Genomic DNA, 15,640 nt, shown 5'->3' on the forward strand with positions numbered 1-15,640 from the left:
CAGAAACTATCTGAAATCAAGCACAAAAAGAAAAAGGTAATTGTAATGAGCAGGGCATCATTGGAGTCCCTAAGAGACAAAAGAGAACACATTTGAAGAAATAATGGGTCTAAAGCTTTCCAAATTTGATGAAACCTATAAACCTACAGATTCAAGTAGCTCAGTAAACCCCAAGCAAAGAAAACTACTCCAAGGCACTTCATGATCAAAATGAGCAAAATCACTGATAAAGAGAAAAACTCCAAAGACAGAAAAACAGTCATGTTAAAAATAACAGCAAAGTTCCCATCTGAAACAGCAAGAGAGAAGATGGTAGAGCAACAGCTCCGAGGTTCAGAAACTTAAAAAATACGTCAAATAGAATTCTATACTCAGAGAAAATATCTTTATATATTAATATGAAATATATTTCAAATGTTAAAATTTGGAAGAATTCATCGCCAGTAGACCTATGCTGTTAAGAAGGAAAATGATAACATAGAGATATAGATCCACACAAAAGAATGAACACGGGTAACTGTGACTACATCGATAAATATATGATTTTTTTAACTTAAATCTTAAAACAACTGAGGGGCTGGGGGCAGGGCCTGGGCCGGAGGGGAGGGGTAAGAAGGCGCAGCGCCAGTTAAACGGCAAAGGTTGCCTTGAGCCTGCGCCCTGTGCTCCTGACTGGCTGCGCTCCCCGCCCCCAGCACCACCGTCGCCTGGGAAACCATCCCAGAGCTGCTGAGCCGACCCACTGCTGTCATGGCAGCCCCCAAGAAAGCAGTTGTGGGGCCGTTGGTGGGATCCGTGGTCCAGGGCACCAACTCCACTCGCTTTCTGGTTTTCAGTTCAAAAACAGCGGAACTACTTAGTCATCACAGAGTGGAATTAACACAAGAGTTCCCAAAAGAAGGCTGGGTGGAACAAGACCCTAAGGAAATTCTTCAGTCTGTCTATGAGTGTATAGCGAGAACGTGTGAGAAACTTGACGAACTGGATATTGATATATCCAACATAAAAGCTGTTGGTGTCAGCAATCAGAGAGAAACCACTGTAATCTGGGACAAGTTAACTGGAGAGCCTCTCTACAATGCTGTGGTGTGGCTTGATCTAAGAACCCAGGCTACCGTTGAGGATCTTAGTAAAAAAATTCCAGGAAACAACAACTTCGTCAAGTCTAAGACAGGCCTCCCACTTAGCACTTACTTCAGTGCAGTAAAACTTCGTTGGCTGCTTGACAATGTGAGAAACGTCCAAAAGGCTGTTGAAGAAGATAGAGCCCTTTTTGGTACCATTGATTCATGGCTTATCTGGAGTTTAACAGGAGGAGTTAATGGAGGTGTGCATTGCACAGATGTAACAAATGCAAGTAGGACAATGCTTTTTAATATCCATTCTTTGGAATGGGATAAAGAGCTCTGTGACTTTTTTGAAATTCCAATGGGCATTCTTCCAAATGTCTTTAGTTCATCTGAGATCTATGGCATAATTCAAGCTGGGGCCCTGGAAGGTGTGCCAATATCTGGGTGTTTGGGGGACCAATGTGCTGCACTGGTAGGACAAATGTGCCTCCAAGAAGGACAAGCCAAAAACACCTATGGAACAGGTTGCTTCTTACTATGTAATACAGGTCGTAAATGTGTGTTTTCTGAACATGGCCTTCTGACCACAGTAGCTTACAAACTAGGCAGAGAGAAACCAGTATATTATGCGCTGGAAGGTTCTGTTGCTATTGCAGGTGCTGTTATTCGTTGGCTAAGAGACAATCTTGGAATTATAGAGACCTCAAGAGACATTGAAAAACTTGCTAAAGAAGTAGGAACTTCTTACGGCTGTTACTTTGTCCCAGCCTTTTCGGGGTTATATGCACCTTATTGGGAGCCCAGTGCAAGAGGGATACTCTGTGGTCTCACTCAGTTTACCAATAAATGTCACATTGCTTTTGCTGCATTAGAAGCTGTTTGTTTCCAAACTCGAGAGATTTTGGAAGCCATGAACCGTGACTGTGGAGTTCCACTTCGTCATCTGCAGGTAGATGGAGGAATGACCAAAAACAACGTTCTTATGCAACTACAAGCAGATATTTTGCATATTCCAGTAATAAAGTCCTTTATGCCTGAAACAACTGCACTAGGAGCTGCCATGGCAGCAGGAGCTGCAGAAGGAGTAAATGTTTGGAGTCTGGAACCCCAGGCTTTTTCAGTTCTCAGGATGGAACGATTTGAACCACAGATCCAGGCCACAGAAAGTGAAATTCGTTATGCTACATGGAAGAAAGCTGTAATGATGTCAATGGGTTGGGTTACCAGTCAGTCTCCTGAAAGTAGTGATTCTTCTATCTTCTCTAGTTTGCCTTTGGGATTTTTTATAGTGAGTAGCATGGTAATACTAATTGGAGCAAGATATATCTCGGGTATACCATAATAATACCAACCATCAAGTCCCAAGATGTAAACATTTTACATAATGAAAGAATACAGCAGTTCTGCCTCTTAATGTAATAACACTATTATAGACTCTTATTTTGTTTATACACCACCTGCTACATGACCCATGAAAACCCTAGACTTGTGATCTGAAATAAAGAAAATACGTTAGAAGAGCACTCTAGAAATATTTGGTTTTTTAACATTGACACAGTTGGGCCAGCCATCTTGAAGGCTGACCCCCTCCATTGCTATAACATTCTGCCCCATTCTTTCCAAAAATATAGGCTATTCAGATTGTACACATGGAATCTTTTTATCAAATATACTCTAACACTTATGGACCCAGATTTGGCTCTTGTGTTACACACACTTGATTTAAGAGCTGTAATTAATTTGCTAGAATTAAGGGACTTTTTGGCATTGGTACTCTTGTTTTTAATAGCCTACAAGTCCTCCTTTCTACGTATTAGAGAGATTACATCTTCACTGAATGTTTAATGGAAATATTTCCTGAATTCTTACAATAGACATTTAGTATTCTCATAGCTTAGATATTTTCCTGAAAAATATTAGCCAAATTGAAACTTGTCAGACAATTTACATGATCTCAGTAATTACTATTTCACGGAATTAGTCTGTGAATCCTATAGGGACAGGGACACTATTTCCCTTTTTTATATCATGTCTATATCATATAGAGTAGCTCATTTATAGATTAAAAGTGCATTGTAGTCAGTAGATTTTAACATAAATGGTCCTAAGTGAACCACTACATATAAATACTTTAAGATAAACAGCTATATACATTTTGAGGCAATGTGTATACGTATTATTTATCAGGAGAAACTTACAAAGGCAAATTTAAGTATGTTTTATGCTGATACAAAAAGTGTACTATGATTGCAACAATACTTCTTATAACTTACCTTTTTATTTAATATATTAACTGGATATATGCTGGGAAAAAACACTGGAATGTTGCAGCAAATACTGCTTTCAAGTAGGAAAAAACAAATGGCTGTTCAAACAGAAATAACAATATAGTATGAAGTTTAAGTATGCATAAAAGAAAACAATAGCAAAGAAAGGGATAAATGAAGTTGTAGTAATTTGAGACTCATATACTGTGAGTGAAATGATATAATATCACTTAAAGTTACACTGATAAAGACATACATTATAAATCCTGAAATCAAAACAAATGTTGTAATTAAAAATATAGATTAGAACTATGAAAATATTAAATTAATTCTAAAGAAGATACAAAGCAGATATAGAAAATAGAAAACAATGAAAAAAATGGGAGAATTGATTAACCAAAAGTTGGTTCATTCATAGCTTGAATATGATGAACTTTTAGCCTCCATGACTAGAAAAAAAGGAGAGAAGACAAAAATTATCAGTGTCAGGAATGAGAATGACATTACTACTGCAGGTCCTATAGGCTATCAAGGATAGCAAAATGAGAATATAGAAATATCATGAAAACTTTATGCCAGTAAATTTGATGACTTGGATAAGATGAACAAATTCATTGGAAAACACGAACTTCTAAAACTCAGGAAAATATAGATAAGGAGAATGGTTCTATATCTCTTAAAAATATTGAATTTCTAGTTTAAACCCCCCCCCTTACAAAGAAAACCTCAAGCTCAAGAAGCTCCTCTTACACTTATAAGAAAGAAATACCCATTCTACACAAATTTATCCAGAAGACTGAAAAGAAGGGAATGTTCTCAAACTCATTCTACAAGGCCAGGTTTATAGCTTTATCCTGGTTGCAGCACCAGGAAAAAAGATGTCCCAAGAAAAAACAACTGCAAACCAGTATCTGTCATAAACATGGATGCAAATATTCTAAACAAAATTTGAGCAAAGTTGGCTTATCAATATTTTAAAAGAATAATACATAATGACCAAGTGAGGGAATGTAACAATAGGATAATGAATCAGCATAATTAGAAAAATCAACGTACTTCACCTGATTAACAAACTGAAAAAGAAAATCTACGTGAGATAGAAACCACACAGTAACCCAATACATAAAAACAAAACAAAACAAAACAAAAACTGACTTTATCATATACTAGTAAAGATGTGGAAGAACTTATCTTTCATATGTTTTTTTTGTGAAAATGTAAAATAGTATAAGTGTTTTGGAAAACAGTTTGAGAATTTCTTCAAAAGTTAAATATACGTATGATCCTAGGTGTCTACCCAAGAGAAATGAGAATATATGTCCCTACAAAGACTTGTTCACAGGACTTATTATGGCCAAAAGCTGTATGCAACTCAAATGGCCATCAACAGGTAAAAAGATAAACAAACTATAATACATCCAGACACTGGGATACTATTCAGCAACAAAAAGAAATGAACTATTAATAAACACTATAACATAGATGAATTTCAAAATAATTAAAGGAGATAAGCCAGTTGAAAAGAGTATATTCATAGTGTATGATCCTGTTCTTAGAAAATTCAAAGTATTGTACAGTGTCAGAAAGCAGATCAGTGGCTGCCTGGCAACTGGGGGAGGGGTGATAAGAAATCGGCAGGAAGGCTTAGGAGGCATGATTTTAAAGGGGCACAAAGAAAATTTGGGAGGGTGATAAATACATTTTTATAGCAATTATGGTGGTGGTGTTGAGGGTAAATATACATATGTCAAAATTAATCAAATCAAACACTTTAAATATTTGCAGTCAATAATACCTTAGCAAAACTATTTTTAAAAGGAGAAAGTTACCTTCAAACTCTGAAGGAATATAGCCAAAGTTTATTCAAGTAGCTTAATCCCACTCTTTATTACGCATACTGATGTATCCTCACTGAGTCTGCAGTGAGCTAGCATGGGGTGTACCAGTTCCTCTCTAGCAGGTCTGTGAGCTCTATTTGAAGTAATTTGTGTGATTAGGCTGGAGAAGTACATGATAATGTCTAGTATCATTTAAAACAAATTAATTTCTCATTTCACTTATCTGGTCATAATTCTCCATCTGGGACCTATTCCAAATGACCTTATGAAGAGTTACAAACAAAGATATCATAAGAAAATTGGAAATAAAAGTCCTCAAACTCAACATCTCACTCTCATTCCTTCCATATGCACATTCCTGTGCTTATCAGCATAACTTTTTTAGGTATCTTTGCCTTTAAAAGTCTCATTTTCTTAATTTAAGTCTTATGGCATTGGTAAATTATAATACTTTGCCCCAAGGCTATATAGGAGCTTCTGTATTTTTTATTATAAAATTATCTAACTAATAATTTTTCTATATTGCCACTAAGCAGAACTACATGGTGAAATTATGATGATGGGGTCTCACTGCATGCATGTTATGAAACAGCAAGTCATCGTTTAATGTCAGGCATATGTCCGAGTGAGCGAGCATGAGCTGGAACACTAACCAGGAGAAAGAAAAGCATCTAATTCTGATGCTATTTTCCAAGGAGGCATTTTGTGAATTTACGCTGTGGCTGAAAGGGGAGGAGGTCAGTAAGAAAGAATAATGAAAGAGAGAAAAATTTAGGGGACAGGAAGAGAGAGAGAGGAGGAGGAGAAGAGAAACAAGGTGAGGAAGGGAAAGAAATGTTAAAGGTATCTGAAAAGAAGTCAGAGATACTATTAAATCTAATTAAAAACACCTCATGTGACATCAATGTAGAGCCAGCACTAAACAGCTAGATCATTTCTAACTGAGCTCTGGGAATAGAAGCTATATACACTGCACTGAGAGACAGAAGCATCTCCCCCTTCCCACCGCACTCAGAATCTGAATTATTATCTGTTTGTACCTGATTTCTGCTGCTGCTCATATTGTCATTTTGATATTAATATTCATAATCTACCAAGGAACCTATTGTTTCACTCGTGGTAAGTCCTCATTCTCAGTGCATGAGTCTAAATGTTACATTATATAATCCTTATTTTGGTGGGACATTATGTATCAACTCTATGACTGCTCTATATGGAAAATTTGCTTCCAAGCCCCTTTTTTTTTTTTTTTTTTTTTAAATCTTGTGAACTAGTAAGATCCCCTAGGGTAATCTTCCTGCAACATCTAGAATAAATACAATACTGTCTCAGTAAGTCACCTACTTTAACATCTCACCGAAATGACAGCTCTATAGTCTATTCCAATAGTTTCAATCACTACAAAATTAATAAACTTAATATTTAAATAGTCCGCATCGTTTCCATCAACAACTTTTACAACTCAATTTATTTGAGCCTTGGAGAAATTGCATGTGATCCTTGTTCTCTATGTGTTTAGCATAGATTATACTTTATTATTATATCTGCCCTCAACAAAATGATTTATTTTAGAAAAGAAAACAAGAGATGGGCTTGACCTTTGGTGGCAAAAAAACAGAGGGTGATAAGACTGTATTATTAATCTCATATTAAACTATCTATGAAATTCAGTTTACTGTTAAAAAAAAACAAAAACAAACCTTTCTTATATTCAGTTATCAGAGTATGTTTTTCAAGTGTCATAGGAAAGTCAAGTTTGGAAAACATTTATAATGCCAAAAATAGTAAGGAAACACTATACCATCTATACTAGTAGCTTTGAGAGAGAGCTGAGCAAAACCAAGTCAAAAATGTTCTAGTGACTGCAGAAAATGATAACTCTGTTTTGTTTAGATGTTTCTCTAAACAGAGGTAGACAATATGCTTAATTGCACCTCCCTGCTTCCACCTTTGTACTGCCTCAGCAATGTGACAAGAGCAGGGGATGAATAGACACCCTGAGAAGGAATCTTTAATTAGGGTCTCGCTCCGGTCTCTCATCTCTCTGTCTCTCCTCTGAGAAAAAGTTTGTCTGGTCTCAAGTACAGTTCACCTAATCAACTGATCACTTCTTCCATATTCTATTTCAAAAAGATCATAGATATTTGCCAGTAGCTCAGTTTTACAATTAACAACATTGAGGAAAATTACAAGAAACTCATCTTCACAACCCAAAAATGTTATAGTGTTAGTATTTAGGAGATGATTCATCAGGCTAATATGATTAGTTCTAAAGAGTTTAGTAGTCTCAAAAATACAGTGTTCTCAAAGAAAATTCCAAGGCTACATTCACGTGCCAGAAGAGGTTGGAGTTAGGTAAGGCTCAAGAGACCATCTAATCCAACATCATCTAATAGAAACAAGTAGGTGAAAATTTTAAGTCACTTACTAGATGTCCTTAAAACATGTTGAAAGAAAGATTAGAAAAAAAGTTTTTAGACTTTTAATGTTCCTTTAGTTTTACCCAATTGATAGTGCTTTTCTTGGATTACATCTACCTACATCACATACTTTCTAACAAATGAAAGTAAAGGCAATAAAAACCATTTATTAGATTTCTTATGAAACTTCAGTAATGTCTTGACCAATTAATAATTTAGGCACATTCACATACTCATACACACATACAAATTTTATGGCCCATTAAGCAAGACACATTCTGGAAGATTCTGAACTATAATGAAATCATTCTCTGTTCACTCATGATTTTCTATTCCTGAAAAAAAAAAATGTTTACAGATTATCTGGGGAGTCATTTCTTTAGTTCACAAAATGTGCCAGAACTAGGCAAGTGAATTGGCAGGTGTATCATTCTTTTCTAGATACAAAGCTTGTTACTAACTTTCATAACATTTGTTTCCTTTCAGATTTACCTAGTTCATCCCTTCCTATCCAAAAGAGAAGGAAATTTCCTTTTCCTTCTTTTCCTCCTCATCTCCTTCTTTTGCCTTCTTCATTCTCCTTTTTGTCTTTTTCTTTTTTCTGACACAAATTCATAGAGTCATATCATATGGTATTTACTACTCATATTCACAAACATCAAAAGGATGGCAATCTGTTTAATATCCTGCAGATGAACATGCGCTAAAAAGTGGCATTGGCAATCGGGCACTTGCTGCCCACTGGGCACCAAGCAGCGATGTGCTAAAAATTTGGCGTGCTGTTCCACAGAGAAGAATGACATTCATTGCAGTTGTATGAAAAACAAATTATCTACCAAATGTTTGCCTCAATAAGCACTTGGACAATCATTTGTCTGTCTTTCATTCATCCCTTCACAGCCTCTACACTTCAGCTGTAGTCAATGTCCAATACTTTGCTCATTTGTATTTGTGTTCCTCTCTCATTTGCGTCTGTGAGTTCACTACAGTTTCACTTGCTTATACCAGCCCCAACATGTATTATGAGAATCCTGCAGTGCCCAAATAAGAGAAACAATGACAAAAACAGAATACTTGTGTAGCATCTCATGGTGTCTCATTTTTGTCATGTAACATATAGCCAATACAGGAGAACTACAGGTGTTTCCTTTTCATTTTCCAGATGTCAAAGACTGTTATAAGTTAACCTATGATTCAGAAAGAGAAACGTTTACATTTAAAACATATCCCATTGTAGTTCATTTTACTCCTATAGCAGAATACCTGACACTGAGTAATTTATAATAAACAGAAATTTATTGGCTCACAGTTTAGGAAAAAGGGAAATCAAGGGGCCAACATCTTGTGAAGGTCTTCTTGCTGTGATGTTGCATGGTGGAAGGCAGAAGGTAAGAGGAAACAAGAGAGGGGACAAATTTGCCCTTTTATAATAGCACCAGTCCCACTAATCAGGGTGGAGCCCTCATAGCCTAATCACCTCTCCAAGGTCCCACCTCTTAAGACAGTTACAATGGCAATTAAATTTCAGCATCCTCTTTGGAGAAAGTGAACATTGAAACAATAGCATATACCTCATGAATTCTAGCTGGAAATGAGAAATCATAGGTGTCAGACCCCTTATCTTAAAGATTTATAAACTGGGTTGCAGAGGAAGTTATGGTTCCAGGTCCAAGGATTGGTTTGTGCCTGATAATGCAGGGATTAGAACCCAGGGGAGCTTTCTTCTATACCACACTGCCAATTTTCTTCAAAGATTTCAATTATAAGAATAAAATCAATTTTCTCTAAGCTCATATATGGAGAGATTTGTAAATGCAGTAATAATCATACAGGGGTTTCCCTCCAACATTCAGTTAAGTCCTGAGGAAAGAGTTGTGTCAGGTGAACTGAATTTAAAATTACTTTTGTCTTCTTTCCCCTTCATTCACATTCTTTTAGTTCAGGCATCACTATTATCCACTGCCTGATATAGTACAATAAATGGTTATCTTGTCCCGTCTCTAATTTATCCTCAATATTTTCACTATGATTCTCCCTCCATTCCCATTCACTCCCCTTCTAGTCTCTGGCATTGTTGGATTTTTAACATCATTTTCCCCCCTGGTCCACAGATTCAGCTTGGAAAGATTACAACCCCTCAGCTTATGACCCCCAGAAAGTCCCTGATCTTCTTAAGACAGAGCCTTCTAGGCTTTCCCATGCTTTTCAAAAAGGAAAATCCAAACTCCAGCTTCACGTTCTCTCAAAGCCCTCCTAGTTGTTTTCATGGATGTTTCCTGAGCATCTTCTTCCCTAGTTCTTGCTCATCAGCATAACGCTTGTGGGCTCTTTGATGTTGCCACAGGTGTTCTTAATAATCGCAGATCTGAATGGTCAAGGCAACAATTCATGACTCCAGGAAAGGGAGGTGGGAAAAATGCAAGGCACAGAATGGGCAAAAATATTTGTAAATAATATATCTGATGAGGGATTAATATCTAGAATATATAAATAAATCCTACCACTCAATAACAAGAAAAAACCCAACCAAATTAAAAAATGAGGAATCATCTTTAATAGACATTTCTCTAAAGAAGATATACAAATAGCCAGTAAAAACAGGAAAAGATGCTGAACATCATTAGTCATTAGGGAAATGCAAATCACAATTACAGAAAGATACTATGTGAACGACTATTTAATTTTTTAAAAAAACAGAAGTGTTGGAGAGGATGTGGAAAAATTAAAATCTTTGTGCATTGCTAGTGGTAACATAAAATGTTACAGTTGTTGTGGAAGACAGTACGGCAGTTCCTCAAAAAGTAAACATAGAATTACCATGAGTAAGTAATTTCGCTTCTAACTATGTACCCAAAAGAACTGAAGACATGGGCTCAAACAGATATATGTACATCAATGTTCATAGTAACATTATTCACAATAGCCAAAATCTGGAAGCAACACAAATGTTTGTGGAAAAATTAATGAGTAAACAAAATCTGCTATGTACAATCAATGAAATACTATTCAACCTTAAAAAGGAGTGGGATGCTGACATTTCCTACAGCATGGATGAGCCTTGAGAACAATATACTAAGTGAAATAAGTCACACACCAAAAGACAAATACTGTGTGACTCTATTTATAAGAGGTGCCTGGAACAGTCAGATTCCTAAAAACAGAAAGTAGAATCATGTCATCAGGTGCTAGATAAAGGGATTAATTATTTTTTAATGAGTATGCAGTTTTAGTTTGGGAAGATGAAAAATTTCTGAAGATGGACAGTGGTGATTATTGCACAACAATGTGAATGTACTAAATGTTACTGAATTGTACACTTAAAAATTGTTACAATGATAAATTTTATATTGTGTATATTGACCACATAAAAACTTCACTTTTTTGTGGTTATGACCCACCCAGGGCTGATATAAGTAACATCTAACACCACCTTATGGATCATGTCTCTCATGTAACAAACTTATCATTGTGCAAACAATTTCTAAATATGCTATTAACCTTTCTCCAAATTCATATATCCCCTGTGGTTATTGTTGTTTCTTTATAAAAAAATGTCCTGTTCTCCAAATAATAAAGTTCAGAGGTTCTGTTTTTTCAACAGGCATTTTTAGATAATATTCCCTAAGAAATCTGGTAATATTTGCTACCCTGAAAACTTTCAATAGTCCGAGTGAAATTTTCTCATCAGTCTTATATTATATGAGTATACTAGTTTAATTGCATCGAAATGAAAGTATGGTTAATTATGAACAATAGAAGGAAAAAAAAAAGAGAGATTGAAGGAACCATAGCAGTATTCTCATTAGAATGCTTCAAAAGAAGTCTTAACACATTGAATTTATCTTAGTTCAATTATTCTTGTCTTCTAGGAAAATACATGATAATAATAAAGAACTTGTCTTTGTGTGCTAAAATATATGCTCTAAAGCTAGTTTCTCTTTAAACACAATACATTACCCATAAAGCATAAGTTTCAAATTTTAGTATTCTTTGCATAACTCTGAAATAATATACATTTTAGTTTTCAGAATCTTCAGGAATGTAAAGAGAGATTTTTTCACCACAGAGAGTTTTAAGCCCTTCTCCCTGATCCTTCTCTGTTCCCTTTCTCACATTTCCTGGAAAAAAAAATGGGCACGAACCCAAGTGTGGCTCTGAAATTGTTGCTCTGTAAAGATATCCATCTGTTCCTTTCATTGTCTTCCTAGTCATATTTGACTGGGTTTGGGATGTCCAAATACATTTCTGTTATTGTCAACACTACAGAGCCAAGAACTCTTTGGACAAGTCAACTGCATTACAAGCAATTGCCTTATGTGTCCTCAAAAGAATTGCCCTTGCCGGAATCCAGAACCTTTATTGCTAGAGAGAATGTGGAATACTCAGTAGGAAAAAATGCACTTGATACTACACTTGCTATCAAAATGACCATTTTAAAGATTATACTATGTAACAGAAAACAAAACTCATCAAATATCCAGTGAATATGGCATTTTAAGTGTGACCTTTCCTAATGGGCTGATATTTCAGAAATTTTTATTTTTCATGGATGTTTTAAATTGTTTATATCTCATACATTTTACTTGATGTAACTACATAAGGTTAAACAGAATATATAAACTATATAAGAAGACATAATTTCTGTTTATTCTTCTCTAAGGTATAATCACAGGGCCAATTTTTAAAAATGCAACAGAAAATTCATTGAGCTGGAGGTTTTTTCCTAATGAATAAGCATAGATGTGAATTTTATACTTTTTATTCCCAGAGATCTTCTGGATCAATCTTGAATTATAACTTGCTTCTGAGTTGCTACCTCTTAAAGCAGAATTATTTATAGAAATACATTTTTGATAAGTACTTCTATTTTTACAAATAGAAAATTTTACAGATTTTAAATCCAAATATGCAAAACTTGAGATAGTGGTACTACATCACTAGGTTCATTAATCCAGTTGTCACTTACTGAGCGACCTATATGTACAAAGTATTGTGTCAGCTAGACATTGGGAATATGAAGATGAATAAGATACTTTACCCATAAAAATGTATAGTTTTATAGCTGAGGCAAGCTCATATATTAAATAAAAATGTGATAGCTATTTCTCCCAGGCTATATCAGACTGGGGATAAAATCAAAGAAAATAAGAAATATTATTTCTTGAAGATGTCTTGCAACAATATCATCTCCTCATGATCTTACCTTTGGTCATGTAGGGCTGCTCCAGCATTCACGCTAAGATTGGCCTTAGAGCAGAGGCAATGAGGAGTGTTTTATTCACAAGAGTGCCATTTGTTAGCTCACTATTCTTTACACAAGCTCACCTATACCTCCTCCTTTATAGGTATGCAGCCTTTTTTTTCCTTTTCACATCTAAAGAACATTTTAAAATATTCATGCCAGAGCCCCATCACCAGAAATTTTGTCTTAATTTGTTGGCATATTTTTTGAATTACGGAAGTGATTCTAATCTGTAGCCATGTTTGAGAACTGCCCTAAGGGACTTCCCACTATAATTGGTTTCTTGACCCAACCAACCAAGTCAGCGCACAATCAAGTCTAGTCTCCTAGACCTAGAATCATTAAAAGGATGTCTGGCGCCTGGCTTTTTTCATCTCTTGCTTCTGGACAGGGCTGAAGGAGACTGAGGTGAGAGGCTTAATCATCCTCTAGTCTACTAAATGGGGAACATTACTCCTATTGCTCTACAATGTTCAGTACTCAATTCCAAATAGGCATACGGCAATTGTTCAGCTATGTGACCAAGTAAGTCCAGTATTTGCTGCCAGTTAGAGATGGAATTCTATCATATGCAACTGAAAAGACTTCCACTAACATAACCTCCTTTTCAGACTAAATTTTGTGTTACCTTCTCAGAGTTCCTATAAATTATTTAAATTATTGTATGATTGTACAATAATTAACTGCTCTAGGAGCAGTTAATAAATAGCATTTTAATTATGTGTTTGTCTCCTTTGTCTACTAGACCACAAGCTTTTTTATGCTAGGAGCTCTCTTATTTTTGTGTCTGTGTGTGTTTCTTTCCAGTAGTTTGGCAGAGAATAGATGTTCACTTAAAAAGAAAACAAAATGTGATGAATGAGTAAAAAAAGAATAGCTTTCTAATATTTAAAGCGTTTACATTGTTTCTTCAACAGAAGTAATACCTAAAATTCTAAAATGTCTCTAAAGAAACTTTTAATTAAAACATTTTAAAAATAGTATGGCCTGGCACTGTGGCTCATGTCTGTAATCACAGTGCTTTTGGAGGCCAAGGCAGGCATATCACTTGAAGCCAAGGGTTCAAGACCAGCCTGTGCAGCAGGCTGAAAACCCCTATCTCTATGAAAATACAAAAACTGGAACCCCCATCTCTATGAAAATATAAAAATTAGCCAGGCAAGCATAGTGATGCATGGCTGCAATCCCAGCTACTCTGGAGGCTGAGGTAGGAGAATCACTAGAAGTCAAGAGTTTGAGGTTACAATGAGCTATGGTAGTGCCAATGCATTCCAGTCTGGGCAATAGAGCAAGACCCAGTCTCCAATAATAATAAAATAATAATATTAACACTACTCAGAACATTAACAGTAAGTCTTAAATTCTACTTAGCTGTCTACCCTATTGTGCTACCACATTCTAGAACTGAATGCCTGTTAACATGTTGGCAGTATTTTCAGTCATGCATAAGACATAGTAAAAAAAAAAAAACAAAAAAACTAAGCCTAGAATTCTGAAGGCACCACATTTTACCCATTGTAAACAATGTGTTTTGAAGAATTTTACCCACCACTGAATAAGTCTTCTGTTAGTCTTTCTTGATTTAAACCTGATGGGTCAATAAAATTACTCAAACTATGGCCAGCCAGAACAGAATAAAGTGGATTATATAATTTGTTTATTTATCTGTACTTATTTTTCTCTGAATTTTCTTCATTCAAGGTATGGCACATTTCCCCAATAAACACTTTGTTATTTTATTGAAGAATTGCTGAGTATAAACATATCCTATTTGAAAAAAAATCAGTATTTGCTAATGAAGTTGGAGCAATTGAACAACAGGATGTTAACAGGCCTTCTGTCTGCAATATACAATCCAAAAGTGCAAATTCTTCTATTATATAACCTACAAAACCATGTGTCATAATAGGTTATCACTCCCCTGAGACAATCACAACAAGCTCTAATTCATCTTTGCCCCAATTTATTAGATAATTCCAATGCAATGAGTATCAGCCAACTTTAAGACGCAATAGACCGAGTGTTTGTGTCCTCTCACCCTAATGCATTGTGTTGAATGAAATTTCAACCTTCTATATGATGATATTAAATGTGGGGCCTTTGGGGGGTAATTATTTCTTGAGTGTGGAGCCCTTGTGAATGGGATTAGTGCCCTTAAAATAAATGCTAGAGAGCCCTCTTGTCCTCTCCTTCTGCCTTGTGAAGAAACAAAAGGAAGACTTTCTGCAACTTGGAAAAGGGTTCTCAAAATTGGAACCTGGTAGCACCCTGACCTTGGACTTCCCAGACCCCAGAACTGTAAAAGATAAATTTTCATTGTTTATAAGCCATGCAGTCTATAGTGTTTGTTTTAGTAGTCTGAACCTTTTAGTAGTCTGAAATAAGACCTACTGTTAACTAAAGCTTTTTTCTAACTTTTAGCAATTATGTCTTAAATTTGGATTTAATCTTGGATTTACACTTTAGGCCCTTTGCAATAAGTTAAATTGAAATGCATATTATTTGCATAAAGACTTAATTAGGATATAAAACAAAATATTCATATGCCAGCTTAGCCAATATTTTTGTTACAAGTATTTTATTAAAACTAATAGGAAAATCAAGGATTTTAAAATCTTCTTTAGTACTATTTCCCCCATTTTAAAGCCAAGAAAGGCACAATTTTTATAATAAGGTGAAAATCTACCAAAAAAAAAAAATGACAAAAGCAATGAAGTATTACAAACTTTGGGTATGGGAAGAAGACAAAGAAATTAGATCACACTAAATAGCTTTATTTCCTAACACTTGATCTCTCTTCACC

The 15,640-nt window shown here is 35.4% G+C and overlaps 1 protein-coding gene across 1 annotated transcript; it reads left to right on the forward strand.

The window, feature by feature from the left end:
* The first annotated feature begins 728 nt into the window (after positions 1–728).
* Positions 729–2,595, forward strand: GK2 (glycerol kinase 2). Its single transcript, XM_032239884.1, has one exon. It carries the CDS (start codon positions 751–753, stop codon positions 2,410–2,412), a length of 1,662 nt encoding a protein of 553 aa, XP_032095775.1. The 5' UTR covers positions 729–750; the 3' UTR covers positions 2,413–2,595.
* Positions 2,596–15,640: the final 13,045 nt, after the last annotated feature.

This window comes from Sapajus apella, unplaced genomic scaffold (assembly GCF_009761245.1).
Source record: "Sapajus apella isolate SASKATOON/1434 unplaced genomic scaffold, GSC_monkey_1.0 scaffold45, whole genome shotgun sequence".
In the NCBI taxonomy this organism is placed as follows: Eukaryota; Metazoa; Chordata; class Mammalia; order Primates; family Cebidae; genus Sapajus; species Sapajus apella.